This window comes from Macrobrachium nipponense, chromosome 24 (assembly GCF_015104395.2).
Source record: "Macrobrachium nipponense isolate FS-2020 chromosome 24, ASM1510439v2, whole genome shotgun sequence".
Taxonomy (NCBI): domain Eukaryota; kingdom Metazoa; phylum Arthropoda; class Malacostraca; order Decapoda; family Palaemonidae; genus Macrobrachium; species Macrobrachium nipponense.
Window position 1 is genome coordinate 64,933,791 of NC_061091.1, and position 27,480 is coordinate 64,961,270.

Genomic DNA, 27,480 nt, shown 5'->3' on the forward strand with positions numbered 1-27,480 from the left:
GAACACATCCACCAATGCTCAGTAGGCCAGGGATGGTGAGCAAAAGATGGTGAAGAGGAAATGGTGACCCGAACACTGAACAGTGAGGCAGCCAGGTGAGAGGGGAATGAACAAGGGCTCAGCCGACACACCTCGAGCCATGACGTCACGGCTGTCACCAGAAACAAACACTATAAAAGGGAGAAAGAAGGAGAGGAAGGGACCAGTAAGAGCATTAACAGCAACGAGTGAGGACAGTCACGACAGACAGTGTGCGCGGTAATTGAACTTAAGAGTTTCAACAAGACCTCTCGTGCTCATCTTGGACTTGGCGTCTTTCAGTCTCAAGTCCAACAGAATTCCCTAAGAAGCAGAAATAACCCCGTGGAACATTTATATGTAAAAGGGAATATTGAAGAAAAAAAACAAATGTTGTTCACGTCAAGAAGCCTAGACTATTTCTCTGTAAGTGAAACCAACCTTATTCTTCAAGAATAGAAGCCAAAAACCGCCTCTCTGGTCAGCTATCTTAGCCTGGGCGAAGGATGAGGCCTGGGAAATATGCATAGTAAAGTTGAAAGAAGTTTTAAAAGCGTAGTTATGCTGACGTGTTAAGAATATCAGAACACCATAATTCTGAACTTTAAAAAATAAAAAAATAAAGTACATAATTATAAAGAATATTGTAATCATTTAGCCTTACTTGTAGATAAAATGCAATGAGGAAGATAATTGACGACGATTTAACATAATCCTGTGAGTGTACAAAGTAAAACCAGCAGAATTCGATGGTTCCTTCCAAGACACAAATAGACGCATTTTCTAAGAGGTCTACAATAATAAAACAAAAAAAAAATGTTGCGAGTTCGTGTATAACTTAAAAAAAAACTTTACAAAGCATTCGAACCCTTCCCTGTGTTCATCATTCCAAATGAGAGTAGGCATAGCATATACTGAGGTGGATATAAAATTTAAAAATAAATAGAGTCGCTGAAAATTGTTGACACCGGTCGTTCGTTAGCTCGTTTATGGACCAGGTGAAGAAAAAGGAAAGCAGTCTACTCCAACTAGGTTATTTCCTCTCCTCAATCAATCCTCCTGGCTGCAATTCTGTTAGATCTCCGTAATGGCTGTTGCAACACTTTTTTTTTCATTATTGTGGACCTCTTAGAATATTATAATACGCTCGCGAAGGTTTGAAAGAATCGGCAAGCGGTTCTGCACCTACTTGTTCTCGACATGTACGATGCAATAGCACGTCTGATTTGAATCTCAAATCGTGTAATTCATTCACTTTCTATTTATTTATTTATTTATTTTAGTTTTCTGGGAAAGAGAACTATTGAGGTGGCTATTTGTCTGTCCGTCCGCCCTCAGATCTTGCAAACTACTGAGGATAGAGGGCTGCAAATTGCTATCTTGATCGTCCACCCTCCGATCATCAAACATACCAAATTGCAGCCCTCACCTCTGGCACCTCTATAGGTACCAACAACATAGGCCATCACCGGCCCGCGGCTGAGCCTCATGGGTCGCGGCTAGGAGTTTTATGGGCCGTGGCTGAGGCCACCACGGTACAGAAAACTCGATTGCGACGAAGAAACTTCGGTTGTATTCTTGTTTTATTTATTTATTATTTTTTTTTACCAAAGTGTCAGAAAGACGAAGATTGGCCATTTCCACAATCTGTAAACAGTTGCAATTTTTCATAATGTCAGATTTTGATGAGGTTCCTTGAGCGAAGTAACAGAGGTGGATGTTCTTTTATTTTTTTTTATTATTATTATTTGATTTCCCCTAGACTGGCAAACGGGAAGGAGGTATCACGCTAGTGAGAATAATAATAATTTTAATAAATAAAATATCCAGGTAGGTTATTTCGCAAAAATTTCACTCTAAAAGTACAAAAGGAAGTAGTGGAGAATTCTCGACAAAAGGTGAAAGCTATTCAAGGTTCCAATAATGATTGTCTATCACACTAAGTTCGTATCCTGTACGTGAGCAGTCTTTAGATAGGGCTCTCTCTCTCTCTCTCTCTCTCTCTCTCTCTCTCTCTCTCTCTCTCTGTACCCAGCCAGGATTCGAACCTAGACCTTTCGTTGAGAGGTTTAGATAGTGACAGACGGTCGACTTGCCCACTTGGGGGTACGAATTACTCCCAAGGTACAGTGAATTTGATATTCAGTAATAATTGAGTCAAAATAAAGTCACGCATGTACCACTGACCAACCAACCTCTCTCTCTCTCTCTCTCTCTCTCTCTCTCTCTCCTTACGTCATACATCCTTTTATCAGTGAAGACAAATCTCTTATCAACGATGAAGCGAGTTGATCATCAAAGCCTTAACTGGCTCCACTTTTAATACCGATAAAGACGAATTTTACTAATTATACCGATATGTTTGAGGGAGACAAAAACACAGCATATTGAACTAAACTGTCCCAGGTATCCAAGACGAACAAATAATATAGGCAAAGCATCGTTAAAGCTCCCAGACTGTAAAAGAAAAAAAAAAAAATGTTGGTCTTTATAGAAAGAAAAAACCAATAGTCATTCTCATGAGTTTTTTTTAGGCAAGAAATAACAATCAGAAGTTTAGAAAGAAGTTTTCGTTGTTGTCTTTTCATTAAGCTCCTTAATGATAGCACGGGCTCAGGCATCTAAAGGAAATCTGCCCTTTCTGCAGCTTGTTTCAGCTGCGGGTTCGAAATCAAATTAGAAATGTTATGCATCTCCGAAGTTTACTTTCAACTGACCACGTTACTCGTTGCTAGGACTTGATATGAGTACCTCGGAGGTTGAGAGGAATTGACTGATAGGAATCAGAGGACACCCTGCCAAAATATCCTTCAATGTGTATCCTGCCGAGTGAAGAGAAATATTTTTCTTTGGCAGCCATGTGTCAAATGGGCTCGATGAAGTCGCGGTGTTCCTCGTCCGAACGACTGACTGTCTCTTCTTGGCTTTTCTCCTCCTCCTCCTCCTCCTCCTCTCTCAGGACGAAAGGATTTCTTCGAGCCTTGTTTCACATCTCATTATTCATTCTTCTTCTTCTTCTTGGTGTGACGCATCAACACTTCAGTATTCTACAAACGAAGACAGGTCACTCTCCTGTTCGACCCGAGTAGGTCTCGACTCTTGACTGAACGAGCATTCAACATCTGCAAAGCAAAGTCAAATCTATAAAAAAAAATTAAGCGAATCCAACCCGAAGAATCTAAGACTCTGCCCCTCCATTTTTCTTGTAAGCGATAGATAGATAGATAGATAGATGTCAGTAGATAGCAGTCCAGCTTGCACGCAAAAAACAATAAGGCCAAATATTCCTACACAGGTCGGGCTGGTCGTCGGACCCGACGACGGAAGCCTGGCGTACGCCATGAAGAACCCTCCCGGAGGCACCACCACTACGACCACCTCTTCCAACAACGCCCCCATCCCCAACGCCAACACCACCACCAGTACGAGACTCCACCACTGCCCCTACTGCTCCTACGCGTCCATCAAGACGACCAACTTAGCTCGGCACATCCACACCCACACGGGCGAGAAGCCCTTCGCCTGCCCTCACTGCCCCTTCCGAGCCACCCAGGAGGACAACCTGAAGAGACACATCAGGACCCACACGGGGGAGAAGCCCTACGCCTGCGCCCTCTGTCCCTACAGGTCTCGACAGCAGAGTAGCCTCAAGAGGCACCTCTGGACCCATCACAGTTAAGGTAAATGTCTGCTGGTTCCTGCTCCTTTGTTTTTGTTGTTGTTGTTGTTGTTGTGGCTTCTTCTCCAGCTCTTGGGCGGTTGCGATCGCTGATGGAGATGTGTTGCATTCCTCTCTCTCTCTCTCTCTCTCTCTCTCTCTCTCTCTCTTTAAAAATGTTCTGTTACAACAGACTTCCATTTAATAAAAGGAGCCCATAAAAACGCCAAAATATAGAGAGAAGAGACTATATTTCAGAGACTGCTGTCTCCCTCTTCAAGTACTGAAGAGAGAGACAGCAGTCTCTGAAATATAGTAGGCTACTTACTTTCTCCATTTCGGCGTTTTTTTATGGGCTGGGAATCCTTCATCTTTAGACTTCAAAATACTTCATTGTGTCTCAGAACCAAATTTTTGTTTAAAATCTATTTTATTTTCGAATGATTGAACAGTTCCGACGTCGCTCTCTTCCCTCCCCCAAAGATGAATAACTTAAAAATAAAAAAACTAACTATAAAAGAATCACGCTGCTTTTCTCATAAATACGCTGCAGATTAATAATAATAATAATAATAATAATAATAATAAAATAATAATAATAATAATAATAATAATAATAATAATAGGGAAAAACCCTCTGTCACGAACGTATATATATTGTTCCAAGAAGTCCACAATAATATTAAAAAAAATTTTGAGAGTTCGTGTATAATTCAAAAACACTTTACAAAGCTTTCGAACCCTTCCCAGGGTGCATTTTGACTGAAGATGAACTCAGGGAAGGGTTCGAAAGTGTTTTAAAACCATACACGAACTCTCAACATTTTTTATTATTGTGGACTCCTTAGAACAAAATAATAATAATAATAATAATAATAATAATAATAATAATAATAATAATAATAATAATAATAATAATAATAATAATAATAATAATATTTATGTCAGTTGCCGTGTAGTCTTCCAAAACCGAATGGAAGTCCAGTGGACCAAAATAAACATTCTGGTTTGAGTTTTAGATTTCGTAAATGTTTGCATATTTGATAACGCATCCCATTAAAATAACCGTGGGGCCTATTTCATACGATGTCAACATACTGAATTCTTGACAAAGAGTGAATTCGACAGCCACCTTGCCTCACTTGTAACCTTATGGATATTGAGTAGAAATTGAATGATAGATTCATAATTTTACTGGAGATACCCGGCTAAAGGCTCCTTCTCAAGTTAACCGTTGGCCATTGATGTTGTGATGGCAAAATACTTATTATTATTATTATTATTATTATTATTATTATTATTATTATTATTATTATTATTATTATTTTGCTATCACGGTCCTCTAATTCGACTGCGTGGTACTTATAGTGTGGGGGTTCCGGGTTGCATTCTGCCTCCTTAGGAGTCCATCACTTTTCTTACTATGTGGGCTGTTTCTAGGATCACACTCTTCTGTATGAGTCCTGGAGCTACTTCAGCCTCTAGTTTCTCCAGATTCCTTTTCAGGGATCTTGGGATCGTGCCTAGTGTTCCTATGATTATGGGTACAACTTCCACTGGAATATCCCATATCCTTCTTATTTCTATTTTCATGTATTGGTACTTGTCCAATTTTTCCTTGTCTTTCTCTTCAACTCTGGTGTCCCATGGTACTGCGACGTCAGTGAGTGATACTTTCTTCTTGATTTTGTCAATCGACGTCACGTCTGGTCTATTTGCACGTATCACCCTATCTGTTCTGATACCATAGTACCAGGGGATCTTTGCCAGATCGTTTTCTATCACTTTATTATTATTATTATTATTATTATTATTATTATTATTATTATTATTATTATTATTATTATTATTATTCAGAAGATGGAATCTATTCATGTGAACCACCGCTGACTCGAAATCCAAGCTTTCAAAGAATAAGGTGGCCGGTAGGGAGGAAGCGAAGGTGAAGGGACATTCAGGAAGAAGAGATCTCACTTATGAAACAGAAAAACATCAGTTAGATTGATTTACGGGTTTTAGGCAGAATGCCAAGCACTGGGGCAACGAAGGCCATTCCGCGCTGAAACGGAAATTGACAATGAAAAGGTTTGAAAGGTGTGACAGGAGGAAAGCCTCACAGTTGCACTATGAATCAATTGATAGGAGAGGCTGGAAAGTAGGATGGAAGAAAGAAGATATAACACATGGATAAAAATGTCTTGAAATGCCAGGAGGATAAAAATGTCTTGAAATGCCAGGAGGGTTATATGGTATCAGGAGTTCCAACTGCACGACATCCTCAGGGAAGCTGCTCCTGTTCCACAATCCAACGGTGGGAGGAGGAACCAAGGAACTCTGGAACTCTGGAAAAGTCCGACAGCGAGACACATTCACTGCACCCGATATAATATGAACTCGAAATGAGTGTTACGAATATAACAAGATATATAGGTAGATAGTATTATCAATTTCCAAAGGCGACGGTAAGATATTCTGCTTTCGCTGTTCATTTTCGAATTTTAATTTCACACAATGGCGGTCACCTACAGAGAGACTGAAGGAAATACGAATCATTGTTATTGTTTATGATTAAGTTGGCCTTAGGCCAGCAGGGAGTAGGTAGATGAACACCTCTGCGTGTGTGTGTGTGTGTGTGTGAGAGAGAGAGAGAGAGAGAGAGAGAGAGAGAGAGAGAGAGAGCACCAAAGTTTCATATCCATGGGATATTTATTGTACCTTATACCTGCTGTTGAAAATTAAAGAAAAAAAATTTAAAAGGCTCTGTGAAAGCATAATGGCGTTAAAAGAGTAGTAGTAATAATAATAATAATATAATAATATAATAATAATAATAATAATAATAATAATAATTCTTATTATTATTTTTATTATTATTATTATTTTTTTTTTTTTTTTTTTTATTTTTTTTTTTTTTTTTTTTTTTTTTTTTTTTTTTTTTTATTAGGAGGGTGATGTTAATGATAACTATGCATTCTCCTCTACTCTTTTTTGCTATTAACATCTAATTGGACCAATCGTCCCAATGATCTTTTACCAATTAAGCTAAAAACATTCTATTTGGTTTGGTTTTTTAATTATAAAAATACTCGATCTCAGAAGAGCTTTGAGACTAAGAGCCATTGGCACCATCACGTCCCCCCAACCCCTTGTGTAGCCCGGTGCCGAAGAAAAGCAGAAGCTGGCAGAGAATTCCAGAGCTTTAGAGGAGGCTACGAATTCCCACAGAGCACAGGTGGGAAGAGATGACTCTACGGGTGTTACAAGGACCCCTGAAAGGAAGAGGGGGAATTGGTTTGATGTTGCCGAAAGACTTAAGTTTACCTTTAAGACTCAAAATAAATTTTATCGACCGACTTTTTTAGCTTCTGTAATTAAAAAGACTAATTGTTTAGAACCATTTCCTTTTGGATAGCTTACCCGACGCCGTGTCATGTCAAAAATGGCGGTAATGTACGAGAGAGTCGAGTTAAAGGAAGACTATATATAGCTCACTCTCAGACAGACACATGGACTTAGTTGATGAAACAGAGGGTCCTGAAATCAGATCTTCCGAATCACTCGCTGCGTTGAAACTGACGGTGTTCTCAACTCGAATGAGTTGAAGGCGGCCGTGTTTTGTTGCGTTCCAAGATTCTGCCGCCAAACGTCGCACCAAGTAGCTAACACTGACGGCACAACTGGAGTGTTAGAATGATGTGCTGGGTGATTGTTATTATTATTCAGAAGATGAACCCTATTGAACCAAACAAAAACTTCTTTCAGTTTTCTTCTAAAGATTGAAAACGAAACCCACAAAATCACTTTGTAACTTGTTTACTTCTAAGTATTTACATTTAGTTTTACTCCACACTCGAGTACTTTCAGGCCCTGTCTGTGGCCCATTTTCAAGAGATGTTTGGGATGTTAGCCTGGGTCAAGGCCCAGCAGTCTTCTGGAACTTCTTCTCGTTGAGCTGTCATTTATGTGATGGCTGTTCTGGTTTTCTTGAGAGTTGCCAATCCCCTCTTGTCGCTCTGATATCCTGAGCTGATGGTAAATGGGATTAACCCTTGTGGTAAGGGTGTGGTCACCAAAAGTCTGTTGGGCAGGAAACCTAATCTCCAGGTCAGCAGGGTCAATCTTAGCTTCTTTTAATATCAAAGCTCAGCTTATGGGATCTTCTGAGGTAAAACCTTTGTTTCCTTCAATTACTTTAATATCTCTGATAAGTGCACCTTCTACTACCCTCCTGTGACTAATTTTGTTGTTTTTGAAATCCATCCTATGGTCATTTTCCCAACAATGCCTAGCTATAGTACTCCCCTGAGAGTTAAGCTGTACACCCCTTCTATGTTCTTGGACTCTAGTCCTTATTCCCCTACCTGATTCCCCCACATATCTGTCTCCACAATTGTTGCAATTGATTATGTATACCCCGCTACATCATCTGTATTACTGTCTTCTCCTTGCAAGATAGAGCAAGAAATAAATTACATCGATAAAAGCTTCGATGCATTAGCATACCCGGAATGGTTCAGAAAAAGGGCACTCAACAAAGCTAGAAAATTTTTTTAGAGAGCAAATGTAGAGAGAACATGGAATAAAGAAAACAAGAAAATAGTTGCCCTCCCTTTTATGCCTAAATGAAACAAATCACTTCAAAAATGAAAGAAAGTAATATAAAATTTGTATATACTTTTGATAATACCGTAAAAAACAAAGTATGTAAAAATAAATTGGAAGGAGAAGACAGTAATACACATGATGTAGCGGGGTATACATAATCAGTTGCAACAATTGTAGAGACAGATATGTGGGGGAATCAGGTAGGGGAATAAGGACTAGAGTCCAAGAACATAGAAGGGGTGTGCAGCTTAACTCTCAGGGGAGTACTATAGCTAGCTAGGCATTGTTGGGAAAATGACCATAGGATGGATTTCAAAAACAGTAGGCTTATATACAAAAGCAACAAAATTAGTCACAGGAGGGTAGTAGAAGGTGCACTTATCAGAGAGATTAAAGTAATTGAAGGAAACAAAGGTTTTACCTCAGAAGATCCCATAAGCTGAGCTTTGATATTAAAAGAAGCTAAGATTGACCCTGCTGACCTGGAGATTAGGTTTCCTGCCCAACAGACTTTTGGTGACCACACCCTTACCACAAGGGTTAATCCCATTTACCATCAGCTCAGGATATCAGAGCGACAAGAGGGGATTGGCAACTCTCAAGAAAACCAGAACACAGAACAGCCATCACATAAATGACAGCTCAACGAGAAGAAGTTCCAGAAGACTGCTGGGTCTTGACCCAGGCTAACATCCCTAACATCTCTTGAAAATGGGCCACAGACAGGGCCTGAAAGTCCTCGAGTGTGGAGTAAAACTAAATGTAAATACTTAGAAGTAAACACGTTACAAAGTGATTTTGTGGGTTTCGTTTTCAATGAACCCTATTCATATAAAGTAAGTCCACCACAGAGGTCATTGACTTGAAATTGAAGCTCTGAAAGAATACGATGTCCATAAGAAAGAAGTAGCAGGAGGTAAGAGGAAATTCCAAAAGAACAGATCACTGATAAAAAAAATTGAATAAATAGATAAAAATGTTAGTAAACTATGGATAATACAAGGAGGAACGTATGAGGTAGTCATGCAGAGATGCGGTCTGGACAAACACTTCCACAAGCAATTCAGTTTTGTTACGATGTGACTTACAAAAATACTAGAAGAACTTGTTCTTCTGTGGGACGCCGTCACCACGGAATTCCAGGTTTAGTTTTCGCGAAAATTGGATGTAGTTTGAATCTTTTATTTCCTTCCACAATACCTTTCCTTTCTCTTTCCAGTCGTTGGGTTCTCTTTCCATCATACGACCGAAAGAGGCCTTTCTAATTGTGAAGACTAACAGAAAACTTTTAAAAAAAAATGAATAACTGAAATAGCGGACTGTCATCATGGCCAAAAATGCTATCCACGTCACACAAATGACCGCTTGCAAAAAAAATATTCCCAAAACGTTAAAATGTTGAACTGCAAAAGAGAAAGAAGATTATAAAGCTATGAAAGATCAGAGAAGTAGTCGAATAAGAGATTCCCAATAGAGAACAACGTTAGATCTACAGAAAAAAAATAATAAAAACCTGTGGGGGCTACAGGCAAAAATACAAAACGATTCCTTAAGCAAAAAATCATTGGGACACAGAAATAAAATATTTCCTAACAATAAGAAGTTGGGGCAGCAGATAAAAATAATGACTAAAACTTATGAAAAACACGAAAGAGATTCTTGAAAAAAAGTAAAGAATTCTACAGGAAAAAACATTGTGGCTGTAGTGAAGAGACAATTCTGAAGCAGCAAAAAGTCAGGGATATCGATGAAGGTTTCATAACAAAGTAATAAAACTCTGAGGCTTCGGAGACAACAGCTTCAGACATCAATCGACAATAATCGATTGGGACTACGGACAAAATTATCCTTCAATGAACAAAACAAAACAAAACAAAACTTGCGCTACTGACAAAAAGAATTCCTAGCGCAGACAAAAAAAGCTCAGAAAAATAAATGGTTACAGCTGACAGAAAGTATTCTCTCTATATTTTAATTGTTTAGAGTTCCAGCAAACACCTGTCGGCACTCAAGAGTATATACATCGTAGGTCTCCACTTAACATGCAAAAGCCCCGAGGGATTCTTACTATAAGTCGCCACACCATAGAATGGTTTCCAAATATCAATATCAAGCTGAATGAAGAGTTTTTGCGAACATAATCATCACGATTTACATCTAGGAAGATCACTCGTTACACATTGGTCTCACATCGGTTGAGAATGACCCCTTGCCTTGAGATCTTAAACAGCAACAGTGTGGAAGAGTTTAAAAAGTCATTAGGAGGACACTGTGAATGAACAGTAAAACCTGCTCCTAGAGATACGCGAGCACATGATGTCCCGTTTTAGGATGGACTAACCAGTCTTTGAGACATCCTAATCTTTGCAACTCCTTGTAACTGTAACATTAACACAAAACTGTAGTAGATGCTTTGCCTATTCCCAGACAAACCATTCATGATGTCATTCCCCACCGACAGATGGCAGCAGGTGACGACGGTTCTGGCGGAAGCACTAACTGCTGGAACCCCCAGGGAGGAGCCACCACCATCACGATAAGCATCGAGGAGGCCGCCGGTCTGACAAAGAAGAAGAAGACGAAGAAGAAGACGACGAAGAAGAGGAAGAAGACGGCTCTGAGCAGCTTCTACACACCCAAGACCCACTACTGCCCTTACTGCTCCTTCACGACCCACGTCACTGCCCAGCTGTCGGAGCACCTAAGGGCCCACACGAACCGGGAGCCCTACCCGTGCCCTCACTGTCCCTTCATGGCAGTACATGTGGAGAACATCAGGGCGCACATTCGCACGCACACAGGGGAGAAGCCCTTCGCCTGCGCCCACTGCCCCCACAGGTCCAGTCGGAAGGGCAACATGAAGAGGCACGTCATAGCGCACCACTCGAAGTAGTCGATGGGCCAGGTTTGGAGGTTTGTTTGGGGTTACTTCAGTTACTCCTCCGGGAATCCCGTTTTCTGTTTTCTAGTAACGAGTCCTAGAAGAGGAAATTATTAATGTACTTGGGTTGTCCGTAATATAAGGTTCTCAAGGAGCTGCAGTCGCAAGGAACGCTGTTACGCGAGATCCGGCGACACTGGCGTGTAGCTTGATTCCCCTCTCCCAGTCCCCCCCACAGGCGATCTGTCTGCGACGCTCAGCCTTGGCTTGGCAGCCGATATAGATGGAGCCCCCACTCCCTTCTCCCGCCAAGTGCGAATTACGCTCTGTGATTCGTTTTTTGTTTGCAAAAAACACTGCACTGGTGGACATTCATTCCCAACTGTGTGAAGTCTACGGAGAAAAGTGTATGAGCGTACAACACGTGCGCTAATGGTGCAGAGAATTCAAAGTGGGATGTACAGACGTCCAAAGCGCATTTCAGAACCGGAGAGGAGCTGAAAGAAGAGGTTTTAAGCTACCTTCGTGGAGCGGCGGGAGAGTTCTACGATTCAGGCATAAAGAAGATGGTACACCGCATGCAAAAATGCGTTGATCTCAACGGCGATTATGTCGAAAAATAGGAAAAAGTCGAAGCTTTCCAAAAATGTATTATTCAATCCCAATAATCATATTTTTCATTGTGACAAATCTTTGGAAACCTTCTTTTACGGACAACCCTCGTATAATTCAGTTTAGAACGTCATTTTAATTTTTTAGAGAGAGAGAGAGAGAGAGAGACTGCAACAGCATTAAATCATATAACATCAGACATTAGGAAATAAACGAAGTGATGCATCATGCAATAGGCATTTGGCCCAAATTCACAACGATATCAGAGTTGGTATCGTGCAATCAACAACTCTAGTGGTAAGTTTGCGAGGGAGAGATAAATACAAGATTAAGCCAGTATGAAGGGGCTAGAGACTTCTGAAAATAAACAAAATGCATATGAAGGGGCTAGAGACTTCTGAAAATAAACAAAATGTATATGAAGGGGCTAGAGACTTCTGAAAATAAACAAAATGTATATGAAGGGCTAGAGACTTCTGAAAATAAACAAAATGTATATGAAGGGGCTAGAGACTTCTGAAAATAAACAAAATGTATATGAAGGGGCTAGAGACTTCTGAAAATAAACAAAATGTATATGAAGGGGCTAGAGACTTCTGAAAATAAACAAAATGCATATGAAGGGGCTAGAGACTTCTGAAAATAAACAAAATGTATAAGAAGGGGCTAGAGACTTCTGAAAATAAACAAAATGTATATGAAGGGGCTAGAGACTTCTGGAAATAAACAAATGTATTGTGCATTGATCTTATGCAGCATTTTGACCTTCGATGCAGTTTTCATATTGATTGTCGACTTCGTGAGGTTATTCTGAAATCCTACCAGACACACACACGAATCAGCTTTAAACCGTGAGCTATCTTGAGTTCATCACATTAGCTTATGATCTACCACGAAGTTCAGTGCATCAAGCACCGTGCGATTGCATATGCATGACTGAGAGGGGGAGCCCTTCTTCGGTCAGTCACTCTGCTTCTTTCAGACAAACCCTATCTATCACAAGTGAATGATATGACGGTGATCTGAGGTGTCAATTATCCGGGGCTCTGCCACCTCTTCCCACGAAGGGGAAATTTCTGAAAGGAAAACTGATGACAGCAGAAAGGTTTGAAAGGTGTAACAGGAGGAAAACCTCAAAGCAGTTGCACTCTAGAACATTGTGAGCAACAGAGTGCAAAATTAGACGGAGGAAAGAATATGAAAGGAGATACAGTAAAATAAGGAATGAAAGGGATTGCAGCTAGGGACCGAAGGGGTCGTTTGAAGAACCTTAAGTAATGCCTACAGTACACCGCGTGAGGTGCGCTGACGACACTACCCCACTACGAGAGAAATTGCTGGTTACACTCACCAGTTATCTAATTGTACAGTAGGGGTCACAGGCAATGAACCAGATTACGTTGCCTATGTGTATATATATATATATATATATATATATATATATATATATATATATATATATATATATATATATATATATATATACATATGCTTAAAAAATCACAGTAGATGCACGTGACTTCATTAAATAAGCGAATACCAAAGGAAAATGATAGTCAGAAATCCAAGCGCTTCCGAAAATCAACTAACATTGCCTCTTTTGTTCATTACTACTCCAATCACCATCAAAATGTTAAATTCTCGTTTTTTCTAGGGGGTCTAGGGCTTTACGTGTCTGTATCCCGCAGTTTATTGACGCTGAAATTAAAACTATTTATGTTATTGCATTGAAACTTAAATACCCAAGGACTTTTGTAGATGTGGCATGGAAAAGAGCTAGAAAAACATTTTATTCACCTAATGACAAACTTGAATTTAGTAAGCATAACATTCTAAAATTACCCTATGATGAAAGGTTTTTAGATATTCCTAGAATTTTAAAAGCTTTTTAACATAAATGTCGTTTTCAGTAATATTAATGTCAAGAGTTTAGTAATCAAAAATTCTCTTAAAGATCTTCCAGGCTGCATATATGAAATTCCTTGCAAAAAGTGTGATAAAGTCTATTACGGACAGACCGGTAAATCTCTTTCACAACGTCTCAAACAGCAGCAATATTATGTGAGAACTGGGGAAATATCGAATGCATTATTCGTACAAATGAGAGATTTAGATCATCCTATTAACTGGAGTCAAGCGAGACCCTTAATCCCATGTGATGACACAGTTAAAAGGAATATCATTGAATCTTGTTTTATCAAGTCAAATAATAGAAATGGTCTAAATTTAAGTCTCGGTTTATTTAAACTTGATGCTTTCATAATGAAAAAAGTTGTAGATAAATATAAGCAACAAAATTAATATATTCAGTTTTTACATGTTTTGGAATGTAAAGATACTTTATAATTTCGGTTAGGGTCAAATCTGTTTAGGTTTGTGACTGTGATATCCGATGATCCTGGATTATCTCTCTTAATTTTTACCCTTTTGACAATTAACCATCTGGTATTCTTGATCTTGTTGTGTACCTGAGACCTTTCTCTCCAATTGTATTTCATTAGCTCCTTGACAATGTCTTAGTAAAGACGAAAGTGCTTGGATTTCTGACTATCATTTTACCTGTGGTATTCGCTTATATATATATATATATATATATAGAATATATATATATATATATATATATGTATATATATATATATATTATATATATATATATATATATATATATATATATATGAATCTTTATCACATCACCGTAATTCACATACATGCATTAAGCTACAAATTTCCTCTAATATCCAATTCCCTCTACCTCGGAATTAATACATTTTCTTATATGTTAACCGAAAGGGAATTTTTTAGTTGATAATAATTTCGTCCTCCCGTGGATTCGAACCGGCGCACCGCGGACTGAGGAGAAATCAGGACTTCAGTGACTTTACCGACTCGGTTATGTCACTGAAGTCCTGATGATTTCTCCTCTGTCTGCTGTGCACTGGTTCGAATCCACGGGAGGACGAAATTATTATCAACTGAAAAATTTCCCTTCAGTTAACATATATGAAAAATGCATTAATTCCGAGGTAGAGTGAATTGGATATTAAAGGACATTTGCAGCACAATGCACATATATATATATATATATATATATATATATATATATATATATATATATATATATATATATATATATATATATATATATATATGTATATATTGCAAGGGGAGGGTAGTAGTGATCTGCCTCGGGGGTTACTCAAACACTGTTCAGGGGGGGTGTTCTAACGCCCAGAGGAGGGTGAAACTTTTTTTTAGTGGGGGGTGGGAACTCCTTTTTTTCTTTGTGTCGGGGCATCGGGGATGAATTTGCCCTTGATAATAAATTTCCAATGCCAAGACATCAGCTGATAATGATTGGTTGATGATGTGAGATGCCGTAGAGTTTTTTTTAGAAAGATATATATATATATATATATATATATATATATATATATATATATTATATATATATATATATATATATATATATATATGAATAATTATCACATCGTAACCGTGATCCATTTATATATCAATTCAAGCTACAAATGTCCTTTAATATCTAAATTCACTTTACCTCCCAAATGATATATTTTCATATATGTACCGAAGGAGAATTTTTTTTAGTTGATAATAATTTCGTCCCCCCATGGGATCGAACCACCGTCCAAGTGGACGGGGACGAAATCAGGACAGTCAGTGACGGATCGAACCACCGTCCAAGTGGACGGGGACGAAATCAGGACAGTCAGTGACGCTATCCAATCATTGGATAGCGTCACTGACTGTCCTGATTTCGTCCCCGTCCACTTGGACGGTGGTTCGATCCCATGGGGGGACGAAATTATTATCAACTAAAAAAAAAAATTCCCCTTCGGTACATATATGAAAATATATCATTTGGAGGTAAAGTGAATTTAGATATTAAAGGACATTTGTAGCTTGAATTGATATATTATATATATATAATATATATATATAATATTAATATATATATATATATATATATAAATATATAGATATATGAGTATTATATATAATATATATATACATATATATATATATATATATATATATATACAATTTTGTTTTTCAGGGAGCATGCGGCATTTTGATTTAAAACTATGTGCTAACTTCATCATCAAAGAAGGTCGCCTTGATAGTTAGGCCATGAAGATTTATTTCATAATCACGCGCGTCAAATGTTCATAATATTTAGCACTGAAGATTTCGTGCAGGATCTTTCTCCAAACATCGCTAAATATCTCCCGCTATTACTATCACCCTGACGGTCATTCATATCTTCCATATTCATGTAAATAGCAATTAAATAGCAATAAAGTGATTCAAATCGAGAATGACCTATTATTTCATTCGAATTCCTCTTCAGAGCTAAAGGAGTTATGTCTTCTGACGGGTCACTACTCGCTAGAAAAGTGAATGTATGTCAGTGTGGTATCTGGGAGTGATTGAACTGTCTCGGTTTACGGGTTCGAGTCCAGAGGTCCACGAGGGGTATGATTAATTTTAAAGAGGGACAGGAGGCACCGAAGGGTGTTAATCATTTGTTCTCCAACTTTACCATCTAAATTTATTTATTTACATATTTAAATAAATAAATATTTAAATATTCATTTATTTGAATATTTATCCATTTAAATATTTAAATATTTATTTAAATATTTATTTAAATATTTAAATATAACTATTTAAATATCTAATTATTTATTTAAAGATATTTAAATATTTAAATTAAATTTATTTAAATAATTGAAATATTTAATATTTAAATATTTATAAATTTATTTAAATATTTAAATTTATATTTAATTTTATTTATTTAAATTTATTTAAATATTTAAATAATATTTAAATATTTAAAGATTTATTTAAATATTTAAAGAAATAAATTTTCAAATGTTTATTTAAATATTTATGCATTTCAATATTCATTTATTTAAATATTCATTAATTTAAATATTATTTTTTTTGTCTATCACAGTCCTCCAATTCGACTGGGTGGTATCTACAGTGTGGGGTTCCGGGTTGCATCCTGCCTCCTTAGGAGTCCATCACTTTTCTTGCTATGTGCGCCGTTTCTAGGATCACACTCTTCTGCATGAGTCCTGGAGCTACTTCCCAGCCTCTAGTTTTTTCTAGATTCCTTTTCAGGGATCTTGGGATCGGTGCCTAGTGTTCCTATGATTATGGGTACAATTTCCACTGGCATATCCCATATCCTTCTTATTTCTATTTTCATGTCTTGATAGTTATCAATTTATTCCCTTTCTTTCTCTTCAACTCTGGTGTCCCATGGTATTGCGACATCAATGATTGAAACACTCTTCTTGATTTTGTCAATCAATATCACGTCTGGTCTATTTGCACGTATCATCCTATCTGTTCTGATGCCATAGTCCCAGAAGATCTTTGCCTGATCGTTGCTATCACTCCTTCAGGTTGGTGCTCGTACCACTTATTACTGCAAGGTAGCTGATGTTTCTTGCACAGGCTCCAGTGGAGGGCTTTTGCCACTGAATCATGCCTCTTTTTGTACTGGTTCTGTGGAAGTTCCGGGCATTCGCTTGCTATGTGGTTTATGGTTTTATTTATCGTATTGCACTTCCTACATATGGGAGAGATGTTATTTCCATCTATCGTTCTTTGAACATATCTGGTTCTTAGGTCCTGATCTTGTGCCGCTGTTATCATTCCTTCAGTTTCCTTCTTGAGCTCTCCCCTCTGTAGCCATTGCCATGTGTCATCGCTGGCTAGTTCTTTAGTCTGTCTCATGTATTGTCCGTGCATTGGTTTGTTGTGCCAGTCCTCTGTTCTGTTTGTCATTCTCCTGTCTCTGTATATTTCTGGGTCTTCGTCTACTTTTATTATTATTATTATTATTATTATTATTATTAATTATTATTATTATTATTATTATTATTAGTTATTATTATTATTTTATTATTATTATTATTATTATTTTATTATTATTATTATTATTATTAAGTCTAGTACCATCCGATCTGATATGCAAATGAGTAGATGGAAAATGCATATCGGGACACATAGGCACACTTTTATGAATCAAAGAGAAATCATAGGTGGGGGGGGGGGGACTACGATATCATTATCTAACAATGACAGGAAGACAAAAAAAACGTACAATTCTACAATGAAATCGATTATCTGTAAGAATTTATCTTGGCAAATTCCTTGTCATATTGAAAATGAATGAATGATTAGTACAATACAGAATTTGTGCCAGAGGCCAAGCGCTGGGATCTATGAGGCCACTCAGCGTGTCAATGACGTGTGCCAATTCTCATTGGAAGATAAGTAAGCTCCACTTGTGGATGCTCCTAATAGGGGGGAGTATGAAGCTGAGGGTCAGAGACGACGTTTTTGAAGCAGAAAGGCGAAGCAATGTTGTTGTTAACAAACACCGAAGCCTTCAGACTGGGGACGGGTCACTGATTGAGTTCGCAGCTCTCTATAACCAATGAGTGTGCATAGTACTGAATCCTTAGACATCCCAGAAAGATGGTTGAAAGTGTTTGTTCAAATGAAGAAACGAAAGTGGTAACAACAGAGCAAAACCTTCCTGTGGCGAAGTGAAAGCGGAAGGACGTGTCAAGGACGTCAGCCAATGCTCAGTTGTCAATGCAGGTAAGTGAAACTGAGTAAGTGTTACGGCCTCTGAGAGAGGTCCGCTTCAGGTTCGATATGAAATAAATAAGAAAAAAAAATATTTCAACACCAACAGTTGAAACTGGGGTTATGAATATAGAAAGAAACACTAACACAACAAAGGTTTATTTACAAGCTTACTAACAAAGGTAAATGCAGAATGGTATCTCCTATTTACATAAAAAAAACAAAATCTTACACTGCATGAACTGGGAGAACAGTGAGGTAATTCAAATACTTGCTGCTTAGTTTAGCGACTCGAAGCAATGGCTTCACAAAAGGAGAACGGCGGTCGCAGACGTCCTCTTGACTCCGTATTGCAGAAAATAAAGTCTACTCTCGATACTTGAAAGTCAGGAACTCCCCAAAACCTCTAGCAGGACATTTTCTTCTCTGAAGTCTGCTCAACGTCGAGATAACTCGGTCGTCCACTCCTGACGACGACTAGACCAGTATCCAACCAACTCTCAAGCAACTTTTCTTCTGATCCTTCATCGGTCCCTTTTTCTCTTATCTCTCTCGGATGATCTCTGCTGCTGCTGATCTCTCACTGATAATCTGATCTGTGGCTCTTACAGAGGATATCTCTCTGTGACTAACTGGTGATTTCTCTCTCTTTCTCCTACTTCGTCCGTCATATTTATACGGCACTCGGCGGGGTGGAGCCTACGGCGAACATCACAGGCTCCCGAGATTACTAGAACTTCTTAGAAGACTCTCGACGGAATATTGCATCATATTTCGCTGCGTTTCTCCCGACACTTAGGCGCATGTAGCGCTCCACAACACGCCCGATGATTCTAGTACAATCGCGAGAACAGGTGCCTCCAACACGGGCGCGAAAGCCTCCTTGTTGCAGAACTTCTCGAAGATACGTTTTCCTTTCCTTTATCTTTCTTTGCTATGAAGCAATTACCATCACCGCCCCCCAAAAGAGAAAAAAAATGAAATCAACTTATTTTTTTTTTCTAAAGAGAAGCAAGAATTAAAGAGCAGGGAAACAATTCTGCTAAAGCTTTAATCAGTCAAGCAACGCACATTCTCCACTCACACACTCACTCGTGCGATAACAGAAAACGGTTATTAGGCTACTCATTCTGGGAAATCTCTAGAGAGGGTATCAGCTAATACATTATCCTTTCCCCTTATATGAACTATCTTCAGGTTATAGTCTAGTAATTCTAAACTCCAACGCATTAGACATTTATTCTTGTTCCTAAACCTCTCCAAATAAACTAAGGGATTATAATCAGTATATACAGTTAAAACAGAACCACTACGTGCGTAAATCTCAAAGTGTTTCAAGGCTGTAACTAAACCAAACAATTCCTTTTCAATAGTGGAATAGTTCTGTTGAGCTTTATTCAGTTTCTTTGAATAATAGGCAACTGGGAGTTTCATTCCATTCACTTCTTGTAACAAAACCCCTCCTACACCAATATTACTGGCATCGATCGCTAAATTAAATTCCTTACCAAAATCGGGTAATAATAGAACTGGCTCGTGAATCATTATAGCCTTTAACTTGTTGAAGGCTTCCACACACGCATCATCAAATACAAAACTGCGTCCTTTCTTAAACAGATTAGTTATGGGAGCGCTTATTTCCGAGAAATTTGGTACGAATCTACGGAAATACGAAACCATTCCGAGAAATCTCATTGCCTGTTTTTTAGTTGTTGGGATTGGGAAATTCACGATAGCTTCTATGTTCCGATCCTTTGGACAGATTTTAGCAAGACCTACCTTATGTCCTAGATAAGTAATAGAGGCTTTCCCAAATTCGCACTTCTTTAGATTAAGAACGAGATTCGCTTTGGTAAGGGCCCTCAAGATTCTCGCCAAAATCCTTACATGATCCTCCCAAGTCTCTGAAAATATCACAAGATCATCTAAGTACACGACACAGTTGTTGATGCCATTTAAAACTTTATCATTAACCTTTGGAAGGTACTGGCTGCGTTCTTCAAGCCAAAAGCCATGACTTTGGGCTCGAAACTACCAAATGGCGTTATAAAGGCAGAAATTTTCCGGGCTCGTTCACTTAAAGGTACTTGCCAATAACCTTTAGCCAAATCAAGCTTTGAGATGAACTTGGGATTTCCGATTCTATCTAAACAATCGTCAATCCTGGGTAAGGGAAAATTACTTTGCTTCGTTACACTGTTTACCTTCCGGAAATCAATGCACAATCTATCTGATCCATCTTCCTTTTTCACCAGAACTGCCAGGGAACTCCATTCACTCTCGCTAGGTACTATCAAATCATTATCTAGCATGTAACTAATTTCCTTCCTCACAGATTCTGCCTTCTCTGGGTTCAGACGATATGGACTTTGCCTAAGGGGTTTAGTGTCCTGCAACTCAATATCATGTTCTAAAACATAGGTTAGGCCTAGTTTGTCACTAATAGTTTCAGGATAATTCACTAAAACATTACGCACTTCCCTCACCTTTTCCTCTTCCAAACCCTGATTAAAAACTTCGAAATTCTTAAGCACCTCAGAGTTTTTCTCAAAGCTAATTTCTTTCCGGGACACCGTCACTACAGGCACGGGGCGTTCGTTATATTTCTTGAGCAAATTTACATGCAGCCACTTTGCTCTACATTGACTCATATCTATTAAATAATTCAGATTCCCCCTCTTCTCTAAAACTGAAAAAGGACCTTCGAACTTATACGATAAAGAGGGACCTTCTTTCTGGACTAATACTAAAACTTTATCTCCTACACAGAGATGTCTCTCTTTCGCTCTAAAATCATGTTTTCGTTTAGTTTCCCCTTGACTCTCTCTCTCGGTCTCCTTCGCTAGTTGCCAAGCATCCCTTAAACTGTTTTTAAAATGCTCTAGATTAGTGATGTAGTCCTCACTACCTTCTTCACTACCTTCTTTATTCATTAAGTTACATTTTAACATTTCCAAAGGACCTTTAGCGGTGTGACCGAAAACAAGCTCAAATGGACTAAATCCAGTAGTGTCGCTCGGTGCTAACCTTAAAGCTAACAGAACGAATGGTAACTTTTCTTCCCAGTCGTGTTCAAAGTTCTTACACAATTTCCGTAAGCAACTCTTTAACGTTTAATGAAATCTCTCCACAATGCCTTGTGATTCGGGATGATAAGGTGTGGAAGTTACGAGTTTGATGCCTAATTCTTTCATTCTATCCTTGAAATATTTGGATACAAAATTACTACCATTATCACTCTGTATAGTACGAGGCAGACCAAACTTAGAAAAATAATTCAACAATCGTTTAACTACGGTCCTCGCGTTGCCGCTTGTTTCGGGTACCGCCTCGGGATAGCGAGTTAGTCTATCAATGATTGTCAACAGATATATATTCCCTCCCTTACTTCTAGGCGAAGGTCCAACCATATCGATAACTACATTCTCAAAAGGTTCGCCTACCGAAGGAATATTACACAACGGAGCTCTGGGGATTACTTGATTCGGTTTCCCGGCAATTTGGCATTCATGACAGCTTAAAACATACCTCTTTAAACATCAATTTTTTCATTTTAGGCCAAAAAAGTATGCCTAACTAATAACACTTGAAAGTTTTATTTACTCCCAAATGTCCTTGCTCATCGTGTGCTAACTTCAAAACTAGCTCACGCAGCTTCCTAGGAACCACTAATTGTTCGGTGATTTCTCCTTTACTACCTGACTTCGGTCGAACATAACGACAAAACTTCGTCCTTTAAACAAAAAGTTTCCTTACACACATCATCGAGATCATCAGCCAGCTCACACTCAAAAATTCGGGTTAGTGTTTCATCCTCTCTCTGCAACTTGACTAGCTCATCCTTATCCAAAATGTTAGAGCCTAATTCATAACCATAACTAGGACTAGATACTGGTACATTTACTACGATACTCTCGACAGCTACGCCTTCCCCTTGGCTATCACTGTCAACATCGATAGAGTCCGGTCTCTCAGCCACACTCATGCCAAGATCAACCTCGCTACCTCTATCACACACGTTCGAATCCACGAACTCACTCACGTTCGAATCCAGGAACTCACACTTGTTCGAATCCACGAACTCACTTTCGCTCGAATCCACAAACAAATTATGATCGTAATCTATGTCTGTATCTAAACCCGACCTAGTTACTACCATTTCAGGCACTGGAATATTCCTCACAACAGGATTCACATTCTTGGATAAAGCTAAGTCATTACCGACAATAATGTAAACACCTTCGACGGGCAAACTGTCCACAACTGTAAGTTTCACTTCTCTTGACACTACTTGACTTTCTAAATTCAACTTCAACAATGGACAAAGAACACAAGTGTTAGGAAATCCACCTAACATGACTTTCTCTTCCATATTGATTTCTGCCCTGTTCGGCATACACTCTCTCCTTATCAGTGAGACAGCAGCTCCTGTGTCTCGAAGCAAGACTACTTCTCTCGAATCTACTCCTCCAAGAGAGGAAACTACGCCTTCTGACAGAAATTCACCAAAATTTTCCTTGTTTCTCTCATCACATCATTCCTACTTGACGAAAGGTTAACTAGCGATACTGGTTTCTTACCGTCCTTCCTTTCTACTGCACAATTTCTCGCTAAATGCCCTTTCCCATTACATTGGAAACAAGTTAATTCTGAGCCACTAGATGCCAATTTACTCTTACAAACCTTAGACGTATGACCGGGTTTTCCGCATGTATAACAGGAATAGTCACTTTTACTCGCATTGCTATTACTAGGACTGAAACCTTTACTGCTTTGTACTCTACCAGACGAAGGATCATTTCGTTTCTTACTAACACTCAAATTATGAGTTAGACTATATTCGTCAGCTAGCCTAGTTGCTCCTGCAAAAGATACTTCTCGCCTATCCTCTATATAAAGGTTAATCTCAGGGGATACGTTATCTTTGAAGTTTTCTAACAACACTAAGTTCTTCAAACTATCAAAATCATCAACTTTAGCAGAAGTTAACCAATCAAAAAACAGCCTATCTGACTTCTAACCGTATTCTACATACGTAATATTTTCATCCTTTCTCAAATTTCTAAATTTCTTACGGTGTGCCTCCGGTACTAGCCTATACGCGCTAAGAACGGTTTCTTTCACAATTTCATAATTATCACAATCCTCCTTAGACATGCAACTATACACAGTAAGTGCCCTACCACTCAAACTGACTGCAAATATAAAGTCCACGTTTCTTTAGGAGAACCTACTCTTTCCATTAACTTCTCAAAACACATGAAATATGTCGTAACATCTTTCTCATCAAACTTTGGTACTAATTTTAGCACTGCACTCATACCTAACGTATCAGCTTCGTTTTCGTTCTCACCTGACCGACTGTTACGAGTACTTTCCCTTAACCGAACAATTTCCAACTCATGCATACGTTCTTTCTCTCTCTCTTGCTGCCCATGCATACGTACCTTTTCTCTTTCTTCCTGCTCATGCATACGATCTTTCTCTCTCTCTTCCTGCTGCATTACCAACATTTCTCTCTCTTACGGCATTCTCATTGCTTCTCTCTCTTTCTCTTGCTGCATTCTCATTACTTCTCTCTCAGCCGCTCTTTCATCTCTCTCATACTTTTCTCTTTCTTTCTTCTCAACATATTCACGGAGATCGTTCCCCTCTAGACCTAGAAGCTTGCCTGACTCAATAAACTCTTTCACCATCTCACTCATTCTGGCTCTTTCTATATTCTCCGTTTCAAACTGTTAAAGTGTTGAAATATCCTGGCCAAAGGTCGCCACAATGTTACGGCCTCTGAGAGAGGTCCGCTTCAGGTTCGATATGAAATAAATAAGAAAAAAAAATATTTCAACACCAACAGTTGAAACTGGGGTTACGAATATAGAAAGAAACACTAACACAACAAAGGTTTATTTACAAGCTTACTAACAAAGGTAAATGCAGAATGGTATCTCCTATTTACATAAAAAAAAACAAAATCTTACACTGCATGAACTGGGGGAACAGTGAGGTAATTCAAATACTTGCTGCTTAGTTTAGCGACTCGAAGCAATGGCTTCACAAAAGGAGAACGGCGGTCGCAGACGTCCTCTTGACTCCGTATTGCAGAAAATAAAGTCTACTCTCGATACTTGAAAGTCAGGAACTCCCCAAAACCTCTAGCAGGACATTTTCTTCTCTGAAGTCTGCTCAACGTCGAGATAACTCGGTCGTCCACTCCTGACGACGACTAGACCAGTATCCAACCAACTCTCAAGCAACTTTTCTTCTGATCCTTCATCGGTCCCTTTTTCTCTTATCTCTCTCGGATGATCTCTGCTGCTGCTGATCTCTCACTGATAATCTGATCTATGGCTCTTACTGAGGATATCTCTCTGTGACTAACTGGTGATTTCTCTCTCTTTCTCCTACTTCGTCCGTCGTATTTGTACGGCACTCTGGGGGCGGAGCCTACGGCGAAAGTCACAGGCTCCCGAGATTACTAGAACTTCTTAGAAGACTCTCGACGGAATATTGCATCATATTTCGCTGCGTTTCTCCCGACACTTAGGCGCATGTAGCGCCCCACAACACGCCCGACGATTCCAGTACAACCGCGAGAACAGGCGCCTCCAACACAGGCGCGAAAGCCTCCTTGTTGCAGAACTTCTCGAAGATACGTTTTCCTTTCCTTTATCTTTCCTTGCTATGAAGCAATTACCATCAAAGTAAGCTGGACTCGTGGCAGAGCTCCTAGGGTGGGGGAGTTGTGTCGCTGATCGTCTGAGATGACGTCAAAGGCTAAGTCGTGGGGAGAGGGAAATTTACAGATGGAGAGACTTTGAGGGAGAGTGAAAGAGATATTAAGGGAGAGGACTTGAGGGGGAGAGGGAAATTTACTGAGAGAGAGAGAGATACACTAAGGGAGAGGAATTGAGGGGGAGAGGGAAATGTACAGATGGAGAGGATATTGAGGGGAGAAGGAAGGGAAAGAGAAGGAGAAAAAATGGGAGAAGGGGCCGGAGGAGAAGGAGGAGGAGAAAAACCCGCCCTCAGCTATGTGGAAATATTCCACAAGGCTAAAATCAGCACTCCAGCATGTGCAAAAAAGAGAGAGAGAGAAACACTCTACGGGATTTCGTACCCGCGTTTTACTTACTCCTTTTGGAGGGGGTTGGGGATGAAGACCTCTGGGTGAGAGTCCTTCTAAGAGGGGAAATGTCACATCCCGGGAGAGAGAGAGAATACCAGATGGTTAATAATTTTCAAAGGGTTAAAAATCAAAATAGAGATAATCCAGGATTATCGGAAATCACAGGTCACAAACTTGAACATAGATTTAACCCTAACAGAAACTACAACTTATCTATCCATATAGTCCAAAACATGTAAAACCTGATTCTATTAATTTTGTTTCTTATATTTATCTACAACTTCTTTCATTATGAAGGCCTCGAGTTTAAATAAACCAAGACTTAAATTTAGAACTTTTCCATTATTTAACTAGATGAAACCAGATTCAGTAGACATCCTAATCTTTGCAACTCCTTGTAACTGTAACATTAACACAAAACTGTAGTAGATGCTCTGCCGATTCCCAGCTGAACCATTCATGAAGTCATTCCCCACCGACAGATGGCAGCAGCTGACGACGGCGCTGGCGGAAGCACCAGCAGCAGGAACCCCCTGGGAGGAGCCACCACCATCACGATAAGCATCGAGGAGGCCGCCGGTCTTCTGACGAAGACGACGACGCTGCCGTCGAAGACGGCCCTGAGCAGCTTCTACGCGCCCAAGACCCACTACTGCCCTTACTGCTCCTTCACGACCCACGTCACTGCCCAGCTGTCGGAGCACCTGAAGGCCCACACGAACCGGAAGCCCTACCCGTGCCCTCACTGTCCCTTCATGGCCGTACAGGTGGAGAGCATCAGGGCGCACATTCGCACGCACACGGGGGAGAAGCCCTTCGCCTGCGCCTACTGCGCCTACAGGTCAAGTCAGAAGGGCAACATGAAAAGGCACGTCATGAAGCACCACTCTAAGTAGTCGATGGGCCAGGTTTGGAGGTTTGTTTGGGGTTACTTCAGTTACTCCTCGGGGAATCCCGTTTTCTGTTTTCTAGTGACGAGTCCGAGAGGAGGAAATGATTATTGTATAATTCAGTTTAGAACGTCATTTTAATTTTTTATCCTTTTTATTTTAGCTACTGGGTTTTATAATAGTTAAACTTCTACGGCAGAATGTCTGTTTATGAGAGAGAGAGAGAGAGAGAGAGAGAGAGAGAAGAGAGAGAGAGAGAGAGAGATAATTAACTTCCAGGCGATCACTCTTCACTTTCTTATATTGAGAGAGAGAGAGAGAGAGAGAGAGAGAGAGAGAGAGAGAGAGAGAGAGAGAGAGAGAGAGAGTGGGTGGGGGGAGGGCTCTCTATCTTATTGCGAATGAAAAAGTTTTGAACTGAAAGATTGACTAGATGAAAAACCCTGCCTAGCAAGTGTTTGTTTTGAATCCCCGTAAGTACACCAGAAGAAGGCAGCTCTGCGCTTCCCTCGTCTCCTAAAGTTAAAAATGCAATACTACAGAAGTTGAGAAGTATAATAAATCTCTTACGTTAAAAAAGTGACGTACCTGTACAATTGATATTATTTTTCTTATCGCATCTTATAAGCAAAAATTCAAATATTATGTTGTGGGTCATCAAGACTTCTCAACATTGTCATCGAGAGGGCTAATTGTAATCTCAATGACACATATTCCTAATGAATTGTGGATAAAAAAAATATGTATAAATATAATATATATATATATATATATATTCTATAATATATATATATAGATAGAGAGAGGCGGTGGAGGAGATGAGAGCGAGAGGAGGTTCTTTTTTTTTGGGGAGGAGGGAGGGATGGAGGGAGGAGGGGAGAGAGATGAAGGAGAGAAGATTGAGCGAGAGAGAGAGGAGGAGAGGAGGAGAGAGGGAGAGAGGAGAGAGACGAGAGAGAGAGAGAGAGAGAGAGAGCAACAGCATTAAATCATATAACATGAGACATTAGGAAATCAACGAAGTGATGCATCATGCAATAGGCATTTGGCCCAAATT

The 27,480-nt window shown here is 39.3% G+C and overlaps 1 protein-coding gene across 2 annotated transcripts in view; it reads left to right on the plus strand.

Annotated features, from left to right (window-relative positions):
• LOC135205696 (zinc finger and BTB domain-containing protein 7C-like) overlaps positions 1–26,599 on the plus strand; it is a 262,909-nt gene extending 236,310 nt beyond the window's left edge. Inside the window, exon 6 of one of the 2 annotated variants that reach the window (XM_064236632.1) lies at positions 26,016–26,599. In XM_064236632.1, coding sequence (XP_064092702.1) covers positions 26,016–26,429 — 414 coding nt within the window. In that variant the 3' untranslated portion in view covers positions 26,430–26,599. Of the gene's footprint in view, positions 1–3,313; positions 3,699–26,015 lie in introns of those variants that run through there. The other variant, XM_064236637.1, reaches the window with a different exon arrangement.
• Positions 26,600–27,480: the final 881 nt, after the last annotated feature.